Genomic DNA, 25,321 nt, shown 5'->3' on the forward strand with positions numbered 1-25,321 from the left:
AGCCCTTTGGGTAAATCTCTACCATATATGGAGCTATCCGCTAACGTCACGCTTGGGAAAAACATCACAAATTATGCAAATTCAAAACGGCTTGTTTGGAGGAAGTATGAAGGAAGGCAAGATTGTTTCATTCATATCTCCACCATGGTTTGATTTCAAATTTTTGAGACGTTTGCAGTTCCCAAATACACAAAAACAGATAGGGAAGTTGTTGTTTGCATAGTATGTGCCCTTTAAGGGATGATGCAGCTGCCAAACTCACTAATCTTACTAGCAGTAGCCTCCCAGTAGGACTAGTACTTACATTTTAAATAATATATTACTGTTTATTAATTTTGTTATTCACTTTCCCAATGGTCAGCCTCATTGTCATTTCATCCCACTCAGTCACTTGTGTTTTTTTTAACTGTAAGATTCAGGCTGAGTTCAGGGAAAAGTTTATTGCCATGGCCGTTCTAAAATGTCTTAGATATAATCACACAGATGTAGGGTTTTATTTCCCCAGGCTACTCCAAAACAACCAAACTCTCAGTGCTTGTATGTTATTTTAGTCAGCCGTAAAAGCAGCACAGCCCACATGGACCGAGTGGCTGAAAAGGGTGGGATGCCAGTGAGGCATAATGATAACCTAATGTAATTTTTAAGTAAAATTATTTTAATGTTGCCTTTACCTCTTGCAAGATTAATCCAGATTGTCCTTCTAAACGTACAGTCCCCGCCATCTATTTGATTTTATTTCAATGTACAAGTGCACAGGTATGATTCCTCTAAGGACCTCTCAGGTTAAAGCTGGCATGCGACCCGGGATGCAAAACTGCCTTACTGGAATGTGTTGGCTCCAACATGAAGAATCAACTTGAATTTCAAGCATCACTGCACACAGCATTTTTCTGTGTTGGGCAAACTACTTTTAAAAGTATTTTCAATTAGCAACATAATTACTCTGATCTCACGGTTGTTGGTCATGACCCCAGGATGCAGAGACAGCAGGCAGGCCAAGTGCAGGTAGACATGTATTTAATGTCAAAATAAAAATAGTTTGCCAAAAACACAAAAATGATGAAGAAGCAATCTGATTAGCAATCAGGGACAGGTGTGTCCTGATTGGCAAACAAGGACAGGTGAGGGAGCCAGCGCTCAGACTAAAGTAGTAGCAAATGGAGGAAATCAGGAAGTGGAAACAAAAATAAAAACACTGGACTGGAAATAAAACAAAATACTTCAAATTAATATATACTCCTTCATAAATGTATTGAGTAATCAGGGAAGTAATTGATGCATTACTTTTTGGGAAAACCCTTCAAATATTTTGCACAATGTCATGACCTGCCTGTGTTTTGTGTTGATGTTTGGAGTTCTGTGTCGGTGACTGCACCTGAATGTGATTGGTGGAGAATGAGAAAGTGTTGTGTGGGTTTGTGGAGAGGACGCGGAGACCGTGTGCAATTTGTTGATGTACGTTGTTGCAGCACTGCTGTTGACGTTAAAAAGGTCGGCTTCCGTCGGGACGCTGCAATGTCAGTGTGCCACATTTTACTAACGGTAATAGTTATGTTTGAAATACTATAAATTACTGTTACTATATTGGAAAAAACTTAAATGATTAAATGATTCAAGCTTATTCTACATTTTAATTAGGTTTAATAATACAAAAGCCAATATGCTAATGACTTCCTCAAATCCTTATAGATGTATTAGTTCTCATTGTCTCAGATTTATTTGCATTGGCACTAAAAAAATGCAGTAAGCTATTGTGCTGCATATATCAGCTGGTTTCAGGTGAACATAACTGTTAAAGTTGGGGCCCTCAAACATTTTTTCTGTCAATGAATAAGCTCCCTGGTTTCGTCCCGGGGTAGGAAAACGTCTGCTTTTTGGTGTGTATCGGTGCCAGACGGTATGGAACTAATCTCCGCTGAGCTATTTCTCATTAGAGAAGGGCCTCTGAGCGGTGCATCAGAGTGTGGACCACAGACAGGAACAGGGAAAGATGTGTCTGTTCCTGCAGATGTGCCTTATTTAGTGTCGGGAAGGAATAACTTTCTGACAGTTTTATTGCAGCCCGGAATAAAAGGCTAAGAAGGAGAGTTTACTGGTCGTGCACACAAATATGCTCCTGCTGCAGCCTTGTCAATAGCAGACAGGGTGCTCATGCATCACTGTTGTCGCGTCACAGTCACTTGGGTGCAACGTTCCCTCTAAGGTGCGCGCCTGCGCAATTGCGCACTGCTCACGCGTCCTCTGCGCACAGCAAATCTATGCCGCGCACAAAGTCAAATCCCACTCTAAACAAAATAAACAAATCATTTGTTTTGTATGATTTTGCAATGCAACTGTGACTAACAGGTGACAAAAGGTGGCCACAACAGATAAAACAATGTTTGTCAACACTTAAATTATTGTAACGTCTGTGGAGAGACTTTAAGGAGGACAGGAATTCCATCGGTCCCTTTATTTAGCGAAATTGTTTGTCGGCCATAACCACACCAAAAAATTTGTAAAATACTTCTATCTAGCAAAACTAGTCATTGTCTACCGTACAAACCAAGCCAAAAGCAACTCTTTGTCATCTGTTATATCAACAGCAGCCGCTTGCTCTCTCTCTCACCTGCACCAACACATACACTACGGCAATTAGCCACTGGTGCGTTTATGGCCACACACAAAGTTGGACAACTCCAACACCTAAACAAAGTGTAAATTCCAGGTCGTTATACTATGACTCCTCAATCAGATGTGTGCTTATTCTACTGTCATTTATTAAGAATGTACATTTTTGGATATTAATCATGAAATGATGTTACTAGATAGATTACAGAATTGCTAATAAAAATATTTATTTTACAGACAGAAAGTTAATAAACCCTTCATCTCATGCAACATGTGAATGTTTTAGGGGAACTAAATGTGATCTCTGAAAGGGGTAAACAATCTTTCCAAAGCAGGACCCCCACCCAGGCATAAAATACTATAGTGAATAGCTGATTAAAAAAAAACAATATCTAAGTGGGCCAAATCACAAATATTAGAAAATAATCTCTTGAAATTGACTACTGTCACTTGATTATAATAATAAGTCATTTAAATAGTTATGTCAGGTTTGAGACAAATGTGCTGCTGGTATGGCCACAGTGTGCACGTTTGTACTCCACTGAGTGCTCAGAGTGTTTGTGTTTGCTCACACACGTGAAAAATTAGAGGAAACATTGCTTTGGTGTCTGTTATTTCTTCAATGATTTGCATTAAATGTTGGTGAGGAAGTCTCCGAACAATGAAAGTCAAGTTGCTGTGATGTGGGGAAGGGAAGTAGTGGTAGTGGAATAAGGGAAGTTATTTTTGCATGTCAGCGATCAAAGTGTGTGTTTCAGTAGTCAAATGGACACATTAGCCTCAGGTAAAAGACGGAAGGCCTACTTTGATCTGTCTGCAAATAAAGCTTGCAAACTTTACTCCCTGTAGAATTGTGATAGATTTCATTTTTGAGCTGCAAAAAGGAAATAAGCACAGCTACTTAACCTTATCAAAACATTTATAAGACATTAGATTAAGTACACGTTGGTATATATTGGTTGCAGACATTTTCTGTGTTTATTTGATACCAACAGGTATCATTTATCAAATGATATCTCCTCTAATTACTACTACCGCCAGGAGGTTTTATTAATTGGGGTTTGTCTGTCTGTTAGTTATTTAGCAAAATAGCTCAAAACGTCATGGGTGATTTGCATAAACTTTCAGGAAATGTCAGAAATCGAATAAGGAACAATATTGGATTTTGGGGGTAATCAAGATAAATTTACTACATTTGTGTAAGTTAAAAGGCTGAATTTGTCTGTGTGCATGCGAGTGGTGCTGCCTCCAACCGCAGAGACGAGGGGAGTGGATGACTGTCGAGAGCAGGGGTGTCAAACGTACGGCCCACAGGCCGTATCAGACCCTCAAAAAGGTTTAATCCGGCCCGCGGCGCACAAGATCAGTTTGCTAAATATAAAAATGAGCTGCATTTTTTTAATGAAAGAAACTGCTGTTTTAAATGTGTCCACTGGATGTCGCAATAGCAATTCAAGTGTAACCCACGTCACACATGACAGTGTTTAAGAATGACGTGTCGGCTGAGTTTAAGCGCCCTCTAGATTGGCAGCCGCTACTCCCTTAGTGGCACTTGCAATTGGTTGAATGCGCATTGTGCGCCCTGAACTCTATTGTAAAAATGTGTGTTTTTACATTTGTTGTGTTCTATTTTATTTAATGCTTAAATCTACTATGTTCACATTGGTTAAGTTTGTATTGTGATTTTGGCTACGGTGTAATTTTGATAATTGTTTTGTTTTTATATAATTGTAATTATATAATTATATGATAAATTACAGTGATACTAATTGATTGAAATTACTACTTTTTACGTTTTACCTGCTACATGGATTATCTGGGTACATTTATCCGTAGTTTTGTATTTTTCTTATAGCACAGACCAGGATTAGCAACCATAATCATACATAATTTAATATTATGTTAATAAAACTAATTCTTGATTATGGCAGACTATATGTAATATGGAAAATTGTAAATTGTTCTTTTAGTGCAACAAGAAAATCACAATGTGGTTTAATGCCCTTTAATAATTTAACCTTCTAAAATTGTTATTTGAGTGCAATAGGAAACATATGTTTATTGTATTGTAAAATTTTCTTTTAAAGTAAATCCAACATTGGCACTTTTTCGTAGTTCCCTTTATTTGGAAAAGTGTCAAAGTATCGATATACATATTGGTACCGGTACCAAATTATTGGTATTGGAAAAAACCCTAATTGTAATATTTGAATGGTGATAAAATTAATGTGTTGTGGCAGTTGCGGATTCCACCAATGTGGCGGTTTGAGGAAACACTCGCTTGCTTTTCCAACCGTTTTTAATGGTGAACTGCCAACATGAGAATGCTAAACAGGCCGTGCTTAAGGTTTAATTGTTTTGTAGATACACTGAGACAAAGTCTTAGTTCATTGTGTTCTTCATGGTGTTTTTGAAATTGTTTCCTCATGATTTAACTAGTTTGAAGTGTTTTGCCAAGAGGGTTATTTGCAATGTGTACATTTTCAGAATGCGCTTGTTTCTTATTTTGGCCGAAGCAAAACAAAGAAAACAATATGAAGTTGTCTTTATTTTTAAGTTATTATGCCATGATTTTACCAGTCCTGCCCGTGTGGGAATACATTTTCCTCCATGCGGACCCTGAGCTAAAAAAAAAATTATTTAACGCTTACAGTAAATCTCTATATCAACTTCAGGTTGATATAAAGTAAAAAAAAAAAAAAAGGTTTTATGCCTTTTCTGTCAAAGAAGACTGTTTTTTATAGTAAAACTGAAATATGCAGTATTTAGTATTAGAGCCTTAAAAGATCAATAATGCAGGACACCATTGATTTTTAATTCTTTAATATTTTTGAGTAATCACAGTGAAAAGTTAAATAAAATCCTACTAAATATATTTGGGATCCAAAAGGTCCCCCACTCATAAAGTGATACATTTTTATTAGTTTTTATTTACTTTTAACACTTAAATTACGAGATCAACTTCAGATAAATCTGTCGATTTTACGTTTGAACAATTATTTTGTTTGTTTTATGCTCTTTTGTCAAATAAAACTTTGATGTTTTTATATGGCAACCACACAATATATGCAATATTTTTTCCACATAAAACATTTTAAAGTGATATTTTTTAAGTAATAATTCATTATAACATAGATTTTTAGTGTTTTTTTTTTTTTTAGCAATGGCAAAAAAAAGAAAAATAAACAAAGACAAAAGAAGAAAAACAGCCTGCATGGCAGCTTTGTGTCAACATTGCAACTTTTTCTTGTTAGATTTCACCTCATTCCACTTTTTTTAAATGTTTTTTTAAATTTTTGCAATATTATCAATTTAGCAATTTTTGCAGAATGTGTGGCGGGCCGGTAAACAATTAGCTGCGGGCCGCAAATGGCCCCCGGGCCGCACTTTGGACACCCCTGCTCTAGAGGGTTCACTTTGTTTTCAGGATATAACGATAAACAGTAATAATGATAATCAGGGTAAAATTGTTGACGGTTAGTGATACCATTTTACATTAAAAAAAACATTAAAAAATTAAAAAAAACTTGATTAATAGCTGCACTTTCATAAACTCAAAGATGGACTGACCCTAGCTCGCTAGCTAACCTGAATACAAGAGACAATAACGTATTTCCCCATTAAGAAGGACATACCTCAATCTAAACTTATATAAACACATTGCTATCTGAGCATAAGAAGCAACCTGATTGCCAATCAGGGACAGGGGAGGTAGGCAGCGCTCAGGTCAGAGGTAAAGTGGCAGGTAATGAAAGCACACAGGAAGTGGAAACAAAAAAAAAAGAGCGTTGGAATGGAAGTGACACAAAGTCCAAGTCCAAAATGACAGTGACATCGCTGTTGGCAAAACGATTTATAATAACCAAACTTCTCTCGTAGAAGTTCTTTCATTTCCAATGAAAATGTATTTTTTCAGTCCATAAGTTGGACTGTGGTTGTATACAGCCATGTATCTCAGGGTTAAAAAGAGGAAGTCATATTTTTGTATTCATCTTGCTAAATACCTACAATTGTAGACATTTATACCAGGACTGTCAAAATAATGAGTGACCTCATTGGTTTAATCATTAAAGATGATTGCTATAATCATGTATTTATGCAAATTAATTACGCAATTTATTTTGACTGTGTATGGATGACCACCTGAAAGGAGGTATGGGTTGTTGTACGTCAGTGCAAAGAAGAGTGAGGTGTGCTCGCTGTCAAATATCACTTCAAAATACACACTAACTGGACTTTAGATACAACTGTTACCAAAATGTTTTGAGGAAACAAATGACGTGTATTCAATCAAAACATAAAAAATATTCCTGTGTGACATTCTGACAATAAATATGCATGTGTGTCCAAAAGTTGGACTCTTTTTAAGGTAACTTTAACTATGCCATATGATTAATGACCCCTGATTAATGATGATGATGATGAATTCCAATTCAAAAGTGTGAGTAATCTGATTTTTTTTAAATGTCATTTGACAGCACTAATGTACACATTAATAATTGTACTCATTGAAACAGATGTTGAACACCTCTCATATTGGATCTCATTGGTTTTTTGGTAATATAATACAATATCATTTGTATATAAGATAGTACAAACATGGATGATATGTAAAGTCAAATTCAGTTGGTCTTTGATATAGCTAATATAGTAATTCTGATAATTAAGGATCAATATAAGTTTGCAACATTTACTAAACGCACGCTGGTCACATAATCTAGGAGCCGGAACCAAAAAAGGCCCAGTCATGTTATTTATAAACACGTTCATTGCCAACACTACTCAGTTTCCCGACTCAGCGCTCTGATTTATTCTTTGTGGATGTTGTTGCCTGTGTGACATTTTCCAAAGAAGACCAAACACTGCCCTTTAGCCATTTCATCCATGTATGGCACTGAACCTGCAAAACCGTTTAGGATGTATTTGATCCTCTTTCACCTAATAACACAACATAAATCAGGGCTAGGTTGTAAAGATACAACAACATGACTGCAACTAAAGACTTTGAGGTGTTGGATTTCAGAAAGCAACCTTGTTAGATATGAGGGCTCTCAGCCACATGTGGTGTATTTGTCTGCTTTCAAACTGAAATCTCATGGAATTTAAAGGCCTACTGAAATTAATTGTTTTTATTTAAACGGGGATAGCAGATCCATTCTATGTGTCTAATTAAAAACATTTCGCGATATTGCCATATTTTTGCTGAAAGGATTTAGTAGAGAACATCGACGATAAAGTTCGCAACTTTTGGTCGCTGATAAAAAAAGCCTTGCCTGTACCGGAAGTAGCGTGGCGTCGCAGGTTGAAAGGCTCCTCACATTTCCTCATTGTTTACACCAGCAACGAGAGCGATTCGGACCGAAAAAGCGACGATTACCCCATTAATTTGAGCGAGGATGAAAGATTCGTGGATGAGGAACGTGAGAGTGAAGGACTAGAGTGCAGTGCAGGACGTATCTTTTTTCGCTCTGACCGTAACTTAGGTACAAGGGCTCATTGGATTCCATACGTTCTCCTTTTTCTATTGTGGATCACGGATTTGTATTTTAAACCACCTCAGATATCCTCTTGAAAATGAGAGTCGAGAACGCGAAATGGACATTCACAGTGAATTTTATCTCCACGACAATACATCGGCGAAGCACTTTAGCTACGGAGCTAACGTGAAAGCATCGGGCTTAACTGCAGATAGAAACAAAAGAAATAAACCCCTGACTGGAAGGATAGACAGAAAATCAACAATACTATTAAACCATGGACATGTAACTACACGGTTAATGCTTACCAGCCTGGCGAAGCTTAACAATGCTGTTGCTAACGACGCCATTGAAGCTAACTTAGCTACGGGACCTCACAGAGCTATGCTAAAAACATTAGCTATCCACCTACGCCAGCCAGCCCTCTTCTGCTCATCAACACCCGTGCTCACCTGCGTTCCAGCGATCGACGGATCGACGAAGGACTTCACCCGATCATCGATGCGGTCGGCGGCTAGCGTCGGATAGCGCGTCTGCTATCCAAGTCAAAGTCCTCCTGGTTGTGTTGCTACAGCCAGCCGCTAATACACCGATCCCACCTACAGCTTTCTTCTTTGCAGTCTCCATTGTTCATTAAACAAATTGCAAAAGATTCACCAACACAGATGTCCAGAATACTGTGGAATTTTGCGATGAAAACAGAGCTTTTTGTATTGGATACAATAGTGTCCGAATACTTCCGTTTCAACGATTGACGTCACGTGCATACGTCATCATACATAGACGTTTTCAACCGGAAGTTTCGCGGGAAATTTAAAATTGCACTTTATAAGTTAACCCGGCCGTATTGGCATAGGTTGCAATGTTAAGATTTCATCATTGATATATAAACTATCAGACTGTGTGGTCGATAGTAGTGGATTTGGTTTCAGTAGGCCTTTAATGCATACTTTTAGTGGCATGAAGGAGTGATGTAGCAACACGTTTACACCCTGTACTGGACACCACTCGATCACGGGGGATATATTCGCAAACAATAACATATTTAAAGGTATATAAATCTGTTGGATGCAGACCACTCATGCTCCTTTAAATGCAACTATTGCCATCTTGTGAAGTTACTATAATGTAATGTATTGTAATTGCTATATTCTAAATGTAAATATTTAATGGTTTTCTTTTAGGGGTGAAAAATATCCATTTGGCTATCTCTGGCATATTGACAAAATTGTTTATTATACACTCTCTCTGTAAAAAATAAAGAAAAAAACTAAAACATTTTTTTGATCCTGCTCTAATCACAGAACCCCAGTGACTCTCTGGATCTCACACTTTGCAACTATTGTACAATCTGCAGTTAATTAAATAGAGGCATTATTGGAACGTTGTCAAAACTTGCAACTATCATACAAAGTACTAAATTTACATTATTCAATTTCTATTGCTTGATCGGGGTACACCAGGGCTATTCAACTGTCAGTTCGGGGGCCAAATCCAACCCACCGAGTTCACTTCAAAACTCGGAGATAACATTTTTGCTGCAAATTGCTAAAAACACTAGAGTGCTCCTGTTGTATAGAGGAACTTGGACCACAATAAACACATTGGCAGATCTTTGTATTGGCATTTAAACCTTGCTAGCAAACATAGAACACTGAGGTCCAAACTTGTGATAAACAGAACTGAGGCGTTCTTCAAGGCATCCCTTTAAGTCCTCTCCTTTTTTGGCAGTATTTATTTTGTAGTGTTTACTTCTGATACAGTCAGTTGTCATTTGTTCGCCTGTTTAGTTATACCAGTAGTGTTTCTCAAGGTTCCATTTTAGGTCCTCTTTTTTTCATAATTTGGGCGATCCAACTATAATGGCCAGTGCAATCAGTTAAAAAAATTGTGAGAGACTCACCTTTTTACCACAGGTTCTTAAAAAATGTTTGCAGAATGTCCTTAAAAACGGCAGTGTGCTCCTGTAACTCTGACAAAATAGACCAAAATCAAATGTCTACTGTAGAGGACGCTGGTTCTCTGGAAAATACAGAGAATGAAGAATTATAGCCCCCGATCCATAGCTTTCTGGAAATGTGGCCCCTAAAACAATTTAGTTTAATATCCCTGGGGTTCACCTTAGACCAGGGGTGTCAAACGTGCGGCCCACAAACAGGTTTTATACGGCTCGCGTGAGGAGTTTTCCAAGTATTAAAATGAGCTGCATTTTTTTTTTTTAATGAAAGAAACTGCTGTTCTAAATGTGTCCACTGGATGTCACAATAGCAATTCTGTTAGGACTAGCAAGATGTGCAAAGTAAAGCGTGGCTGCGGCTCCTCTCCCTCGACCCAAATGAAACTTAAAACCTGCCGTTTTATGTCTTCTGCTTCGAACACATGGTTATTTGACACCCTTACTCCCCATAATGTCTCTGTCAAAAACAAGAAAACTTAACCCTCTTGAATAGTTATTACCTCCTTTTCTTATGGTTTGTTGAGTTAGCACTGGATGGATACGTGGACATGACAAAGGAGGTATTTGATATCTTGAAAAGTTTACATGTTTTGTTTTTGTTCAATCCCAGAAAGACTGTGACTTAAAGGCCTACTGAAACCCACTACTACCGACCACGCAGTCTGATAGTTTATATACCAATGATGAAATCTTAACATTGCAACACATGCCAATACGGCCGGGTTAGATTAGTAAAGTGCAATTTTAAATTTCCCGCGAAATATCCTGCTGAAAACGTCTCGGTATGATGACGTTTGCACGTGACGTCACGGATTGTAGCGGACATCTTGGGACACCATTGTGGCCAGCTATTAAGTCGTCTGTTTTCATCGCAAAATTCCACAGTATTCTGGACATCTATGTTGGTGAATCTTTTGCAATTTGTTTAATGAACAATGGAGATAGCAAAGAAGAAAGCTGTAGGTGGGAAGCGGTGTATTAGCGGCCGACTGCAGCAACACAAACACATAGCGGCTACGTCGTAGCCGGTGTTTCATTGTTTACATTCCCGAACGATGACAGTCAAGCTTTACCATTGGCCTGTGGAGAACTGGGACAACAGAGACTCTTACCAGGAGGACATTGAGTTGGATACGCATGCTTGTGGAGATGGGACAACAGAGACTCATACCAGGAGGACTTTGAGTTGGATACGCGGTACCGTGAGTACGCAGCTGCGGCTTTCAAACATTTGATCGCTTGCCCGTACGTGCGTGCCGCTATGTGCATGTCACGTACGTAAATTTGGGGAAATATATGTGCTGTATGAACTTTGCGGAGGTGAACGGTACTTTGGGCTGTGGGATTGAGTGTGTTGTGCGGGTGTTTGATTTGTATTGGTGGGTTATATGGACGGGAGGGGGGAGGTGTTTGTTATGTGGGATTAATTTGTGGCATATTAAATATAAGCCTGGTTGTGTTGTGGCTAATAGAGTATATATATGTCTTGTGTTTATTTACTGTTTTAGTCATTCCCAGCTGAATATCAGGTCGCACCCGCCTCTCACAGCATCTTCTCTATCTGAATCGCTTCCACTGCCCTCTAGTCCTTCACTCTCACTTTCCTCATCCACAAATCTTTCATCCTCGCTCAAATTAATGGGGTAATCATCGCTTTCTCGGTCCGAATCGCTCTCGCTGCTTGTGGCCATGATTGTAAACAATGTGCAGATGTGAGGAGCTCCACAACCTGTGACGTCACGCTACTTCCGGTACAGGCAAGGCTTTTTTATCAGCGACCAAAAGTTGCGAACTTTATCGTCAATGTTCTCTACTAAATCCTTTCAGCAAAAATATGGCAATATCGCGAAATGATCAAGTTTGACACAGAATGGATCTGCTATCCCCGTTTAAATAAGAAAATCTCATTTCAGTAGGCCTTTAAAGTGTAATCCTGGCTTTGTAGATACACTGCGACAACGTCTAATATCATTGTGTTTTTGAAGCTGCACCAATTTCCTCAGAGTTTTCAACAAACTTGGAAGTGTTTTGTCCAGAGGATTAGTTGTGATTTTTACATTTTCATAATGTGCTTGTTCTATTTTTGGCCAAAGTAAAAAACAACAACAACCTGGAGTTGTCTTTATTTTTAAGTTATCATGCCATGATTTTACCATTACGGCCCACTTGGGGGCTAAAATGAGTTGGACACCCCTGCTTTAAACTCTAATCACAAGGCACATATAGACAAAAGCTCATTAACGATCCCATTCAAACCAATTAACAATTTGTGTGCAGCGGCGGTGAACTCCCCTGCCATAATTTAATGTTTCTTCTTCCTACAAACCCTGCTAACAAAAAATAAAAACATCCTCCGCGGTGGAGGCAACTAGATAATGGCTTTTATTTATCTTCATGTCTACATAGTGACATCTTGGAATAATGTTCACATGATCATTACGGTTGCAGCCCTACACATGTGGTGGGCAAATGCTGTGTGTCACTCGAAAGGCTCCCGAAAACATCAGACCCAGGCTGCTTATTCTGTCTGGTCCGGTGTCTGGAAGTAAGCTGTGTGTGCCCACAGAACTGGCAGCCAGCATACATCCTCTCTGTCTCTCTCCTTCTCAGTTCATCCGCTAAAGGGATTTACTCTCTAGCCAGCAACAATAATGAATAGAAGCCTTTCGCATTGAATCTCAGGGGTAAATGCGCCAATCGGTGTGTGTTTCTCACACTCAAGAATGGGATTAGCAGCAGCTGTTTGCGAAGAAGAGGTGCTCATGTGTGTCCGGTGGTATGCATTGTGGTTGTCTACGACCATGCATTTAGCTCTTATGCATGGGTCAAGTTACCCCCATTGCAACATTACAGACTATACAGTATACACTACAGTATAATAGGGTTATCAAGATTTTCATATATATCTTACTGTATATTGTGCAGGCATCCATACTGTACATGCAGGTATATACTGTACTTAATTTAGTTCATATCAATGTGGTGCAATGCGGTCTACACCGTTCACCACTGTACATCAATAAGTACAGTGTTGCACAAGGACGTGTTTATGTCTGCATTGAAGCATATCAGAGACATGGTTGCACTGCACTTATTGACTCATTTACTGTTTTTTGAAAGTGGACCTGTCACTCATGCCGGTGAAATAGAACGGCCCACATGGTACAGTTAGTTGCGGTATCTGCAGCCACTTTCTGCTGAGTCAGAAGGCGTTCAGGATGGATGACAGCACTGTACTACACTGTGCTCAACACTCCCACCCTCCGACACATCTGCACACTGCATGGGGGTGACAGATGACCAAAAAAAAATAAACAGTGACAGGGAAGGTTCACGTCCATCACCAGGCTGAGTTTCCAGCGTGTTTCCATTACAAACTAGTGAGTGGATTGCTTCTTTTAGCCATTGTGGTGCTTCTGCTGTGAATTTGCATAATAGTCAGCAGCAGATTCTGCTTTGTCAGCACAATAAAACAACTTCTTAATTCTGTGCAGATGTGACATCTGCTGGCCAATTTTTTTCCCTCACAGATTGTTTTTTGTTTTAGCTACTTGGTAATAATTGCTGCCATTGGTAGTCCTGAGGCACAAGGAGGTTGTGTTTGAGAGGAACACATGGACACAGCATGGCATGCACTAGTTGATGGGCAGTTGGAATAAAACAAATGTGTCTAGTTGCTTCACTGGTGTGACAACATCTCATGTGTGACTGTTTCTGCCCTTTTCCATACAGAAAAACTGTACAACTCCACTGGAAGGGAGCTGAGGAGAGCCCTCTTTTCCCTCAAGCAGATATTTCAGGTAATTATTTCACCTTTTTCAGCAGCATATCATCTTGCTTTTACAGTACGCCTGAGTCTATGGCAGCTATTCTCAAACTGTGGTACGGGTACCACTAGTGGTACGCGGGCTCTAGCTAGTGCTTCACCAAAGAATTACTTCATTAAATATTGTAATGTAACAGTTTTATTTTCCTATATTCAAACACTGTTACTGTTCTAACTGTATGTAATATTACCAGTGTTGGGTTAGTTACTGAAAACCAGTAACTAATTACAGTTACTAGTTACTTTATTTCAAAAGTAACTCAGTTACTAACTCAGTTACTTACACCAAAATGTAATGCGTTACTGTGAAAAGTAACTATTTAGTTACTTCTTTTTTTATTTATTTTTTTTAAAGCTCCCATTAATGCTCCCATTAATGCTCAATAATTAATTGAACAAAAGATGCATTGTAGTCTCCTTATGTTCTTTAGAACTATCATTTTAGATCAATCACCAGATTACTTTTACAAACAGTTTTTAAAATCAACTAACACATATTCATGGCACTAGGAATGCCAGCAATGGCTATTTGACACTTCCTGCTCCCAGGACCAATTTCCTCAAACATACAGTCATGTATAGATGTACATCATTCTGGAATGGGTTGCCATCTCACATTAATCTCTCACAAAGTAAATTGTCATTCAAGACAGCTTTGAAGATACACCTATTGCATGACGTGAATTTTTAATACTGGTTTTAACTAGCTTTTTATCTTATGTTGTATTTTTCCATTGTATAATGTCTGGTAATGCATGTATTCTTTGTATTTTAATTTTGTATGCTCCTATATGGACCCCAGGAAGACTAGCAGTCGCCTTGGCGTCAGCTAATGGGGATCCATTCAATAAACAATAAACAATGCCCTTTCAGTACTGTTATTGCACTGGAGAATAATACAATGTGGGTTATACTTGTATAGCGCTTTTCTACCTTCAAGGTACTCAAAGCGCTTTGACAGTATTTCCACATTTACCCATTCACACACACATTCACACACTGATGGCGGGAGCTGCCATGCAAGGCGCTAACCAGCAGCCATCAGAGGCAAAGGGTGAAGTGTCTTGCCCAAGGACACAACGGACGTGACTAGGAAGGTAGAAGGTGGGAATTGAACCCCAGTAACCAGCAACACTCCGATTGCTGGAACAGCCACTCTACCAACTTCGCCACGCCGTCCCTGTTGATCAGCGCTAGGATTTTTCAAAATGGGGTCCCAGGTACCCCATCAAGTCATAAAAATGTGGTCCTACAGTAGATTTTTGGGGTCCCACTTTTTTGTAAGCGTTTTGAAAAAAAAAAAGATATGCTTATGCATTATCCTGTTGTATCTCACATTCTATATTGTGTTTTGGAAAAAGGTTGTCATAAACGTTACTTAATTCATTAAAAAAAGAAAACAAATTTGTATACATATGTAAATGTATTCAGTTATAAACATTCATTCACTTTATTCTTTCCTTCATGGATCTAAAGTTTACCGCTGCTGGTAGTTTTTGCTATGTTTTTATTTAATAAGTTGTAGGTGTATTTATTTCAGTATAAAAGTGTAAAAAGTGTTTTGCTTCGGTCATGAAATGGTGTGCCAGGGCATACATACATTTTATATTTAACACTTAAATCTGTGGAGTCTACATCAACTTCAGATCTATTTCTCATTTCAAAATGTTTTAGTTTTTTTTATGTTATTTTTTTGTTTGTTTGTTTTCCGGCCTTTTTTGTCAAACAAAACTATGTTTTTAATGGCAAACACACAAAATATGCAAAATCTTCCACCAAAAATATTTTTCAAAGTGGAATATTTGATGTGAAGTAATCGGAACCTTGGATAGGTTCCTCTCCAAACTCAGTTTGTAAACAATCAATGAGTCCATACAAAGCTAAGAGCCGGAGATTCAAGATATACACGGCGCACTTACCCGTGTAAAAAATTATCCAAGGAGGGTAATCTTAAACGATGGGTTAGTGTAGCTGACACAATCCTTAGGCTAAATAATTATTTGTTTAAGGAGTTATCCAGTTTAATGTAGACAGGGCCTTAGGCTTACTTCATACTGTATTTTAATGTTGGTCGTTATGGTGGTACTTCAACAGCCAAGTGTTTTCTGAGGTGGTACTTGGTGAAAAAAGTTTGAGAACCACTGGTCTATGGTAAAGCTGTTACAGAAGTCGTTTAGGCTCCTCCAGGGGGGAGAAGCCATCGTGATGAGCCCACTGTTGCACCGCTGTCTTCCTCCTTCCCATCTGAATGTTGGGCTTTATCAGAACATGCTCCAGCTCGGCTTTAAATAACAATGTGACTGACAGGTGAGACTCACAGGTGGTTTTGTCATCAGGGATGCAGGACAGGCTGCATTCCATAACTAGCATGGACCAGAAGCCTCACTTTAATTCACTTAAACTTCTGCTAAAATGTTCAAGGTGAGTCATATCCTCCTGACAGTTGGCGTCCTGTGCAGTGGACATTTGTGTTTTGCACTACAGGGCCATTTTTTTTAAACAAAAGTCTGACAAAAGAAATAGCCAAAAAAACAATATCCACTGCAAGGTACCCAGGAGGTTACACCAAGTGTACATAAGTATTAATAATAATGAATTGTCTTAGAAAGACACTTTTGGCAAGTCCTTCCTTTCAACAGTTTTTGGAATGCCATTTTTTGCACAAAGTAAGACTTATAAGGTCATGCTTGGATGAGTTTGGGGTGGAAGAACCTGACAGACCAGTCACCTCAACCCCATTAAAAACCTTTTGGATGATCTACAACAGGGGATCTTAATCTTTTTGACCCCTGGGCCCAACTTTTCCAACACAGAGGGACCCAGGGCCCACTTAAATATTAACACTAAATTAGGGACAAGCGATAGAAAATGGATGGATGGATAGTATTCTTACTCTTGATTTGAACCATATTTAATAATTATATCTAACCGTCTTACTGGGTACAACCTTGTTAAATACTATAAAACCATGTGTTAAGCTCCAAAAAATAGTTATTTAACACAAACCTTAGGCCTAGGTAAGGCTGATTAATAACCAAATATACTGCAGAAGAAGAGGCTTCTAAATAACTGACAAAAAATAATTTACATACAATTATGTTGTGCTAAAATAAACTACATTAATAATGAATGTTAATGAACTAAATAGTCAATAAAATACAAGTGCAAATGAAAACAGTTTTACCATATAAGTCATAGTTTTTGTGCTTAAGAAACTTCTCTATGACTTTAGCACCAGACTTCTTCTGTTTGTTTGATATTGGCATTACTGCCACAAGTGGTAGAAAAGTGTATTACAACTGAGTACTGCTGTGACCCATTCAGACCACAGCTAAGAATCTGATGTTTTTGGCGGCCCTCTATGGGGCTCTTGCAACCCAACAACCTATGAGCCTATGGTTAAGGAACACTGCTCTACAGTACAACAGGGATTGTGAGCCAGGCGTTCCCAGGTCCAACACTCTTCGTGTCCTCCTCCCTATTTTGTTTATATTTTCACTTCTGAAGACAAGGTGCCCTAATATGTATTAACAACGCTCACCTAATAAATGGGAGGGCAACACTTGAAGACGGATCTTTGCTCAACTATAGTAAAATAGAGTTGCGCAGTATAGACAATATATAATCTAAATGATATACATTTGGCCAAAGATAGAGCTTTTAATACTACCGTTACTGTGACGATCTGTCACACTCACGTCGGGTTGTGTTTCCTTGGTTGGCGTTTATTTCCTGTCAGCGCTCTTATTTTGGTTCCATTTCCTGCTTGTCTCCCTGAGCGCTATTCTCCTTCACCTGCTGCTGATTGGCAGCCTGGCCACACCTGTTGTCAATCAGCTGGCTGCTATTTATGCCTGCCTCGCCCTCCAGTCAGGGCTCGATGATTGGTTTCCTGGTATCCTGTTTCCCTGTCTCCTATTTCCTGGTTCCTGTTATCCGATTAAAGTCATGTTTTCCTGGACTACGCCTGCCACCAACAGTTACATCGTAATAATGCATGTTGATGACACATTCTAATGGTAATTTGACAGCGACAAGTGAACGGCCGCCTCCTCAACGCAATGTAGCATCTTTGCGAGCGGCTAATGTCCCTCCACAGTGCAAAGCCACTTTTAAGTCAGTAATCCTCGTCTTCAGGGCGGCAAACAAACTGTTTCTTACCAGTGTTACTGGAGGATGAACAATAACTAAACATGCTACACTACCCACTGTAAGAAGGCATGTTAACCGCAAGTTAGAGCTTCTAAACGGAATCAAAGGAGGGCGAATCGATACAAATATTGACAGTAACGATACCAAGTATAGTATCAGCTCATTGTCGATACTACAGTGGTTAGATCAATAGTTTTATTTCTATTATTAGATAGACAGTTATACTTGAACAACAGGTGTCGCTCTTTTGCATTTTAACCCTTTTTACACCACAGTAGAGTGAAACCATTCTTACCTGAGCATGCCCTTCTCTTCATAGAGTATACATTGTTGGGGCTTGGGCACCCCTATCAACAAGGATTTGTTAGTCGCTTCATAAAATTCAAATTTACACATTTGTTTTTTTCGGTAAATAATGCAGATAAATAACCCTAACAGCACTGGATAAAGAGAGGTTTTTAACTGATTTTTCACATGTTTAAGGACATTAAAAATCCATTGATTTAATTTTCACCGTGGTTATATTCTTTGTGTAACGAAGAAACAACACGTATCAGTATTTTGTGTATTTTGTTACATTTTAATTTACAAAATATTTTTTTTAAATGAGTTGGAATTAAAGTTTGTTAAAAAGTCAGACTCAACAAATGATTGAAATATGTGTTTGTTGAAGCCCTATTTCATGGTCATTTATACAGTATATTGTGTGACAATACAGCAACACAACCAATGTTGTAATGGAAAAATACTCAAACTGGTCAGTCAGTATTAATTCCACCAATGAAGTCATTGTAAACAACAATGTGTGGGTTTCACACCAACAGCTGAATCGCAATATTTCAAAGTGCATGCAAATGTAAACAAAGCTGCCAGCCTCTCACTATATTTCAAATACCGGAGGCTAATAAAAAACTACATCAGGAGGTTTCCTACAGCCAAATGCTAATGTTTGTCTGCACAATTAGATACACTGTCGGTTATTTGCTTTTGTTGAACACACGCACGCAGAGACTGTAGGAATAGAGGCGTGAATCGGAGCACTTTCATTATGTTTAATTTAGTTCCTCACATGGTGTGTCGTGAGGCATGTGGAATCCTTTTTTATTTTTTTTATTTTTTTTTTACCAAATACTGTAAACTGCAAATTCATACGTAAAGTGTGACAGTATTGACTACTACTTTACATCTTGCTCCCTCCTTCCATTTCCAGGATGACAAGGACCTGGTGCACGAGTTTGTGGTGGCCGAGGGACTGACGTGTCTGATTAAAGTGGGAGCTGAAGCCGACCAGAACTACCAGAATTACATCCTCAGAGGTACATGACCCTCAGAAGTGGACAGTGCAGCGCCAGAGCTTGATCAGTTCAGCACTTTTCTTCTGTTGAATGTATCCACAGCCACGTGTTGTTACCATGGAAACTGGTAAATCGGCTGTATAACCCCCACACACCAATGTTTCGGTCAAGTTTAGAGTTTTTTGTTATTTTATCTGTCCCATGGTAGTGAGGGTCGGGGTAGGGGTAGTCCTAAAACCTGATATTTTCTCACTCCCCTCATTATTTGGCATTATGTCTTGTCCTCAGTTTTTGTTAGTAATCCGTTCCAAAAGGTCCGATGAATGCCAAATTGTCCAAAAAAAAACCTAAAAAATGTTCTCAAAAACAATAATCCAAATTCACTGACTACAAAAAAACAGTGGGAAATCACAAAACATGAGGAATTAAATGTATAAATGATCATTTAACATCACTTTTACCTTTATTGAAGACCTTTTTTGGTGAAGAGGACAATGAGTGTAGAGCAGACCTGGGCATTGTACGGCCCGCGGGCCGCATCCGGCCCTTTGCGCATCCCTGTCCGGCCCGCGTGAGGCCAATCATAAATTACAAAATAAATTTTAAAAAGTATCTATGTCGAGTGTGCAATACAACGGTGCTGCTTTTGTTTTGAAAAGCGTTATTTGTATTACTTCCGTGTGGACGTATGCGCGTGTGCGATTGTGAGTGAATTGAACGGCGCAATTACAAATTACAAAATAAAGTTTAAAAAACATCTATGTCGTGCGTGCAATACAACTGTGCTGCTTTTATTTTGAAATGTGTTATTTATGCCGTATGTCCGGAGGGAACCTGTGAGGGAAGGTGCATAGAGACAAGTGATGAGACGCTAAAAAAAGAAAAGTTGATGAGGAATGGCGTGTTTCCAACAAGAGATGGACTGCCAAGTATTTCTTTACATAAATTAATGGTAAAGCCGTGTGCTTAATGTGTGGTACACAGGTTGCTGTGTTTAAATATCATTTTAATCGCCACTACACGAAGAAACACGAGGGAAAATACCGGAATGTGTCTGATGAAGCGCGCGCAAGGGAGGCTGATGCGTTGATGGTAAAACTGCAAACCCAACAAGGACTTTGTGCCATATTTCACACCCCCAGAGATGCAGCCGTCAGGACAAGTTTCGTCATTTCTCACAAAAGCGCCAGAAAAAGTAAGGCGTTTTCTGACGGAGAGTTTATTAAGGAGTGCTTATTGGACTTTGTTGCGCTGATAATGCCCGGAGACAGGACTGTTTTTCGCTAACTTTGGATGAGAGCTCTGATGCAGTCAATTAAAGAGACAACCACAGGTAATGACTTGTTCACAGAGGTAAATGCGTGTTGGGACACGCTGGCAGGTGTGACAATCCAATCCAATCCACTTTATTTATATAGCACATTTAAACAACAAAATGTTTCCAAAGTGCTGCACAACAATATTACAAACAATATTCAAATATTATCCTTAGCTCCACCAATGACTGAATAAAAAGAAAAAACAATTACATATAAAACCAATATAAAAAACAATATAGAATAGATATGATTAAAAACTATTTTTAACAACGGATGGTTGTCCAAATCTGATGGGGAAAAATGTTGGATAATGCAGGATAAAGTGACCTTAAAAAGCAATCTGCTTTTGTATAAAGTTAAGTTAGGTTAAATGAAATTATTATTATTATTATTAATTATTATCATCATTATTATTTATCTTATGGTATATCAAAAATAATATTGAGCAAAATTTAATTGAAATATTGTCGTGTGGCCCTCCAGCAGTGCTCGGGTTGCTTATGCGGCCCCCGGTGAAAATTAATTGCCCACCCCTGGTGTAGAGGAAGGAGTGTGCAGTAGGTGTGACCCGCCTTTGTACTTTGCAACAAGTTCTTTCTAAGTTTCAATAGTGTTTCTCACTTTCTCTATCAAAGTGCTGGCACTCGCAACGTTCTTTGGCCTCACGGTGGATTATTATTCAGTCGTACTTAATGGAAAAAAAGTCATAGAGACTGAGTCACCAACGCGTAGGATTCACTCTGTTTGGGCAACATTTTGGGAAAAAAATCCCTCTAAATTGGAATCACACAAAAAGTGAGGCGTAACAATTATGTAATATTATTATTTAAATTTTTATTTGACTTTCCTTGCATTTTTGGGTCCCTAATTCCAACTCATATTGTTGATGCTTTTTGTGTTTATTCACTTTAAAGGTTGATTCATTAAATTTGTTCTGACTTAATAAATGTTGGCTACCCACGTCAAACAATACCAAAGCATCAAATCACAAGGTTAATGCATTTTAGTGTGAGCTTGCATGCACTTTTGCATGCCTCTGTTTGCGGGATTTTGCAGTCTGGCTAAGTTTTGAAGTCACAGCGAGATGGACTTACTTATTTGAACATAAAGTCAAGCTCTTAGCCTGAGAGGGACTAACTCATCTCCCTTTGCTTGAGGCTATATGGAAACAAAAATGTTAAAAGTATTACTTTCATCTAATCTTGGCATGTGCATATTAACACAGACTTGTCATTTTTTTTGTGAATTGATCGACTGTGCAGGAGTACCTAATGTTGTGGCCGAGTAAATCTATATCATGTTTATTTTCTACCGTGTCTCGGAAAAAAATAGCGGTGACGTCTTTGAGGTGTAAATTTAAAAAGTGTACATTTTCAAAAGATGAATTATGATACTTGAGGAGATGGTGGCGCGTGGTTTAATTTGCAATCTCGGAACGCCTCCACAATCAAACATCTTGCAGACAGACTAAAAAAACTGAGGAATGTTAAGCAAAATGTACACCAACGCATATCCAATACATTTTATCTGGACCACAAGGAAGTGTCTAACCAGTGACCTTATCTAAATGTGCGAGGCACTTCTGTTGGCCCCCTCGTGCAGGTTATAAACATGAACAGGACCCCTGCTTGGACTACCTTCTTGATGTTCCCGGCTTCATTTGAACCTCTGATTGAACTATGGCGAAGGAGGAGGTTTTGGAGGAGATGCTGGTGTCATCGTGCGATGAATGATGAGATCACTTCTCATATCTTTTCACTCCCCTTTCTGATCAAAACACCCTTATCACACGCTCCTTTCTCCTCCTCATGTTTCAAAATCACTATGAGAAATGTACGACCCTCACAGAAGAGCCTTTTACTGATTTGACTCCTTTACCACATTTCTCCTGACTGGTCACACCGTTTTTACAGTGTTTTTATGACGTAGATAATAAAAAGAGGCTTCACCGCACATCTTAAAATAAATAAATAAATATGTCAGTCAGCTAAAAACATGTGCGTTGTAAGTTTGATCATTTTGGGGGGGGGTTTATCGGAGAACAGACTAACCAAGACATGACATTGCTGTTAAAATGTTAGTACGCCTGCTATCATAGCTATGCTTTACCAATGTCCTCCTCTCCCACTCTTTAATGTTATATTATTGTATGTGATTAAAGCATATATTATATTTTCGACAAGTTCAAAGTTACAGTGTATACTGTATGTAAAAAGTGGATTAAGTGCACAATAGTGCTTGTTGGAGAAACACTGCGTGGACAAACACAGATCGTTAGCATTAAAGCCACAGACACACAAAACAGTGTGTTCCAAGTTGTGCTCACTAAATGAACTTTTAAAACTTCAAATTGTCTCAATTTCAGCATCAAGGCGATATTTTGGTCAGCATACTTTAAATACGCCATAGTGGGACATCTTAAGATTTTTAGCGTGCATTACCTCCATCTTTGGCTTCTTAACAGAAATGATAATGGCATTTTACAACTTGTTTATTATGAGACCTGTTTTCTAATTGTATGTAGTACCGTATTTTTCGGACTATAAGGCGCACTTAAAATCCTTACATTTTCTCAAAAATCAACAGTGCGCCTTATAACCCGGTGCGCCTAATATATGGAATAATTCTGGTTGTGCTTATTGACCTCGGAGCAAATTTATTTGGTACATGGTGTAATAATAGTAGTAGATAGTAGTCACACATAAGAGATACGTGTAGTTGGGAGAGTGGCTGTGCCAGCAACCTGAGGGTTCCTGGTTCAATCCCCACCTTCTACCATCCTAGTCACGTCTGTTGTGTCCTTGAGCAAGACACTTCACCCTTGCTCCTGATGGGTCCTGGTTAGCGCCTTGCATGGCAGCTCCCGTCATCAGTGTGTGAATGTGTGTGTGAATGGGTGAATGTGGAAATAGTGTCAAAGCGCTTTGAGTTCCTTAAAAAAAAAGGTAGAAAAGCGCTATACAAGTATAACCCAACCCATTTGAAAATAAAGAACATTACACACAGCGCTCCAAAATCTGTCAAAATGTTTTAGTATGACTTTGAACCTGCACCGCTTGATGGATTGTCGGCCCATTACGGCTACTGTAGTCAGAGATACTAGTATTACTACGGTGTGTGTATAAGGACCGCAAAATGGCACCCATTAGCAGACATCTGACGTTTTGTTTCACAATAATATGCAAAACCAACTTTTCTTACCTTCTGGTACCTGCTGATGTGTATTTGAGATCTGCATAAGTCCTGAAAATTTGCGCACGTCCGCCACTGAAGTCCGTGGCGATAACGTAATCAATAAGCTTCTTCTTTTTCACTATCTTCTTGTTATGGGGCATTCACCCTCTGCTGTGGCCATTTCTAATATAAAGTAGCGTAAAGTTGTAACTTATATCTCTCTTTGGAAGCGCTAAAAACTACCGGTGTAGTGAGTTTACATTATTCACCCACGGAACTTTAGTTATTAGAGAGTTCCGGTCGGACGGTTTTTCACGGGAACACATTTCCGGTGTTGCGCTAGTGAGCCACGGATGAGGAGATGCTGCTCCGTTGTTGATTTAAGTAAAGTCTGAATGTCTTTAAAACAGTTAGCTCCATCTTTTGACACTTCTTCCACTCCCGTCCTTGCACGCTACACCGCTACAATAAAAATGACGGGGAGAGGACGCTGTTGAAGGTGAGCCACGTAAATAAGACCGCCCACAAAACGGCGCATTCTGAAGAGACGCTCAGAAAGCGGCTTGAAGATGATCTGTAAAACATAATCCATGCAACATTTTGACCAACGAACCACCATTACATGTTATGTAGACCACAAGGAAGTGTTTTACATTTACAAAAAAAATCATAATATGACCCCTTTTAATGCGCCTTATAGTCCAGTGCGCCTTTTGTATGAAAAAAGACCTTAATAGACCCGCTCATCGGCAGTGCGCCTTATAGTCCGGTGCGCCCTACGGTCAAGAAAAAACGGTATATATAGTTTATATTGTATTACCAACAACAATGTTTTTATGCTTTTTAATTTGAAAATGGTGTCACGTAAATGACCCACAAGAGTGAAACACTGGGCCAATTCTCAAAAGAAGGAAAGACAGCCTTGCACTTTTCTGTCTGGAGAGCCTTTGAAAGCCCCTCCATGAATCAATAAAACTATCATGAAAGATGGAAAAAGTATTCACACTTGCACCCAGTGAGCATTCATTTTACAAGGGCACGTTCCCAGACTTCACTCCTTGGAACAATGCCATCTTACTTCACAATCTGCACCTCCATCTTGCATTTGTTTTTTCTTTTTCTCAGTTCTCGTTGCTCTCTTAGCCCTGGAGGTGTCTGTGACCAGTTAGTGCAATGATGTGGGTTTGTTCCTTCTTGGGGGCCCCTCACACCTGGCTCAAAGGGCTTGCAGACCGGGATTTAACTTGCTGGAGGCCTGCACTTGTGGCCCAGGGGGGACCTCGTATGCCTTCATCACCCCATCAATGCAAATGGGAGTGAGCTCACTCTTTCTGAGGCCCCTTTTTGTCATCTGGTCCAGCTACTTTGCACACAGCTCTGCCGCAAGGCCAGAAATAAACAGGAGCCCGCGAGGTCATCAATGCATCAGCAGACATTTTTAGATCTATGGATGATAAACAATTAGGGGTACTGTATGCTGCATTGTTATGTCGAACTGAAATACAGTGCTA

General features: G+C 39.0%; 1 protein-coding gene across 5 annotated transcripts in view; it reads left to right on the top strand.

Annotated features, from left to right (window-relative positions):
• The window catches only part of fhod3b (formin homology 2 domain containing 3b), a 249,433-nt gene that overhangs the window by 139,026 nt on the left and 85,086 nt on the right, over positions 1-25,321 (top strand). For 4 of the 5 annotated variants that reach the window (XM_062063106.1, XM_062063107.1, XM_062063108.1 and 1 more), the window contains exons 4-5: positions 13,777-13,844; positions 19,233-19,338. In XM_062063106.1, coding sequence (XP_061919090.1) covers positions 13,777-13,844; positions 19,233-19,338 — 174 coding nt within the window. Of the gene's footprint in view, positions 1-13,776; positions 13,845-19,232; positions 19,339-20,105; positions 20,651-25,321 lie in introns of those variants that run through there. The other variant, XM_062063110.1, reaches the window with a different exon arrangement.

The sequence above is a fragment of the Entelurus aequoreus genome, linkage group LG11 (assembly GCF_033978785.1).
Source record: "Entelurus aequoreus isolate RoL-2023_Sb linkage group LG11, RoL_Eaeq_v1.1, whole genome shotgun sequence".
NCBI lineage: Eukaryota > Metazoa > Chordata > Actinopteri > Syngnathiformes > Syngnathidae > Entelurus > Entelurus aequoreus.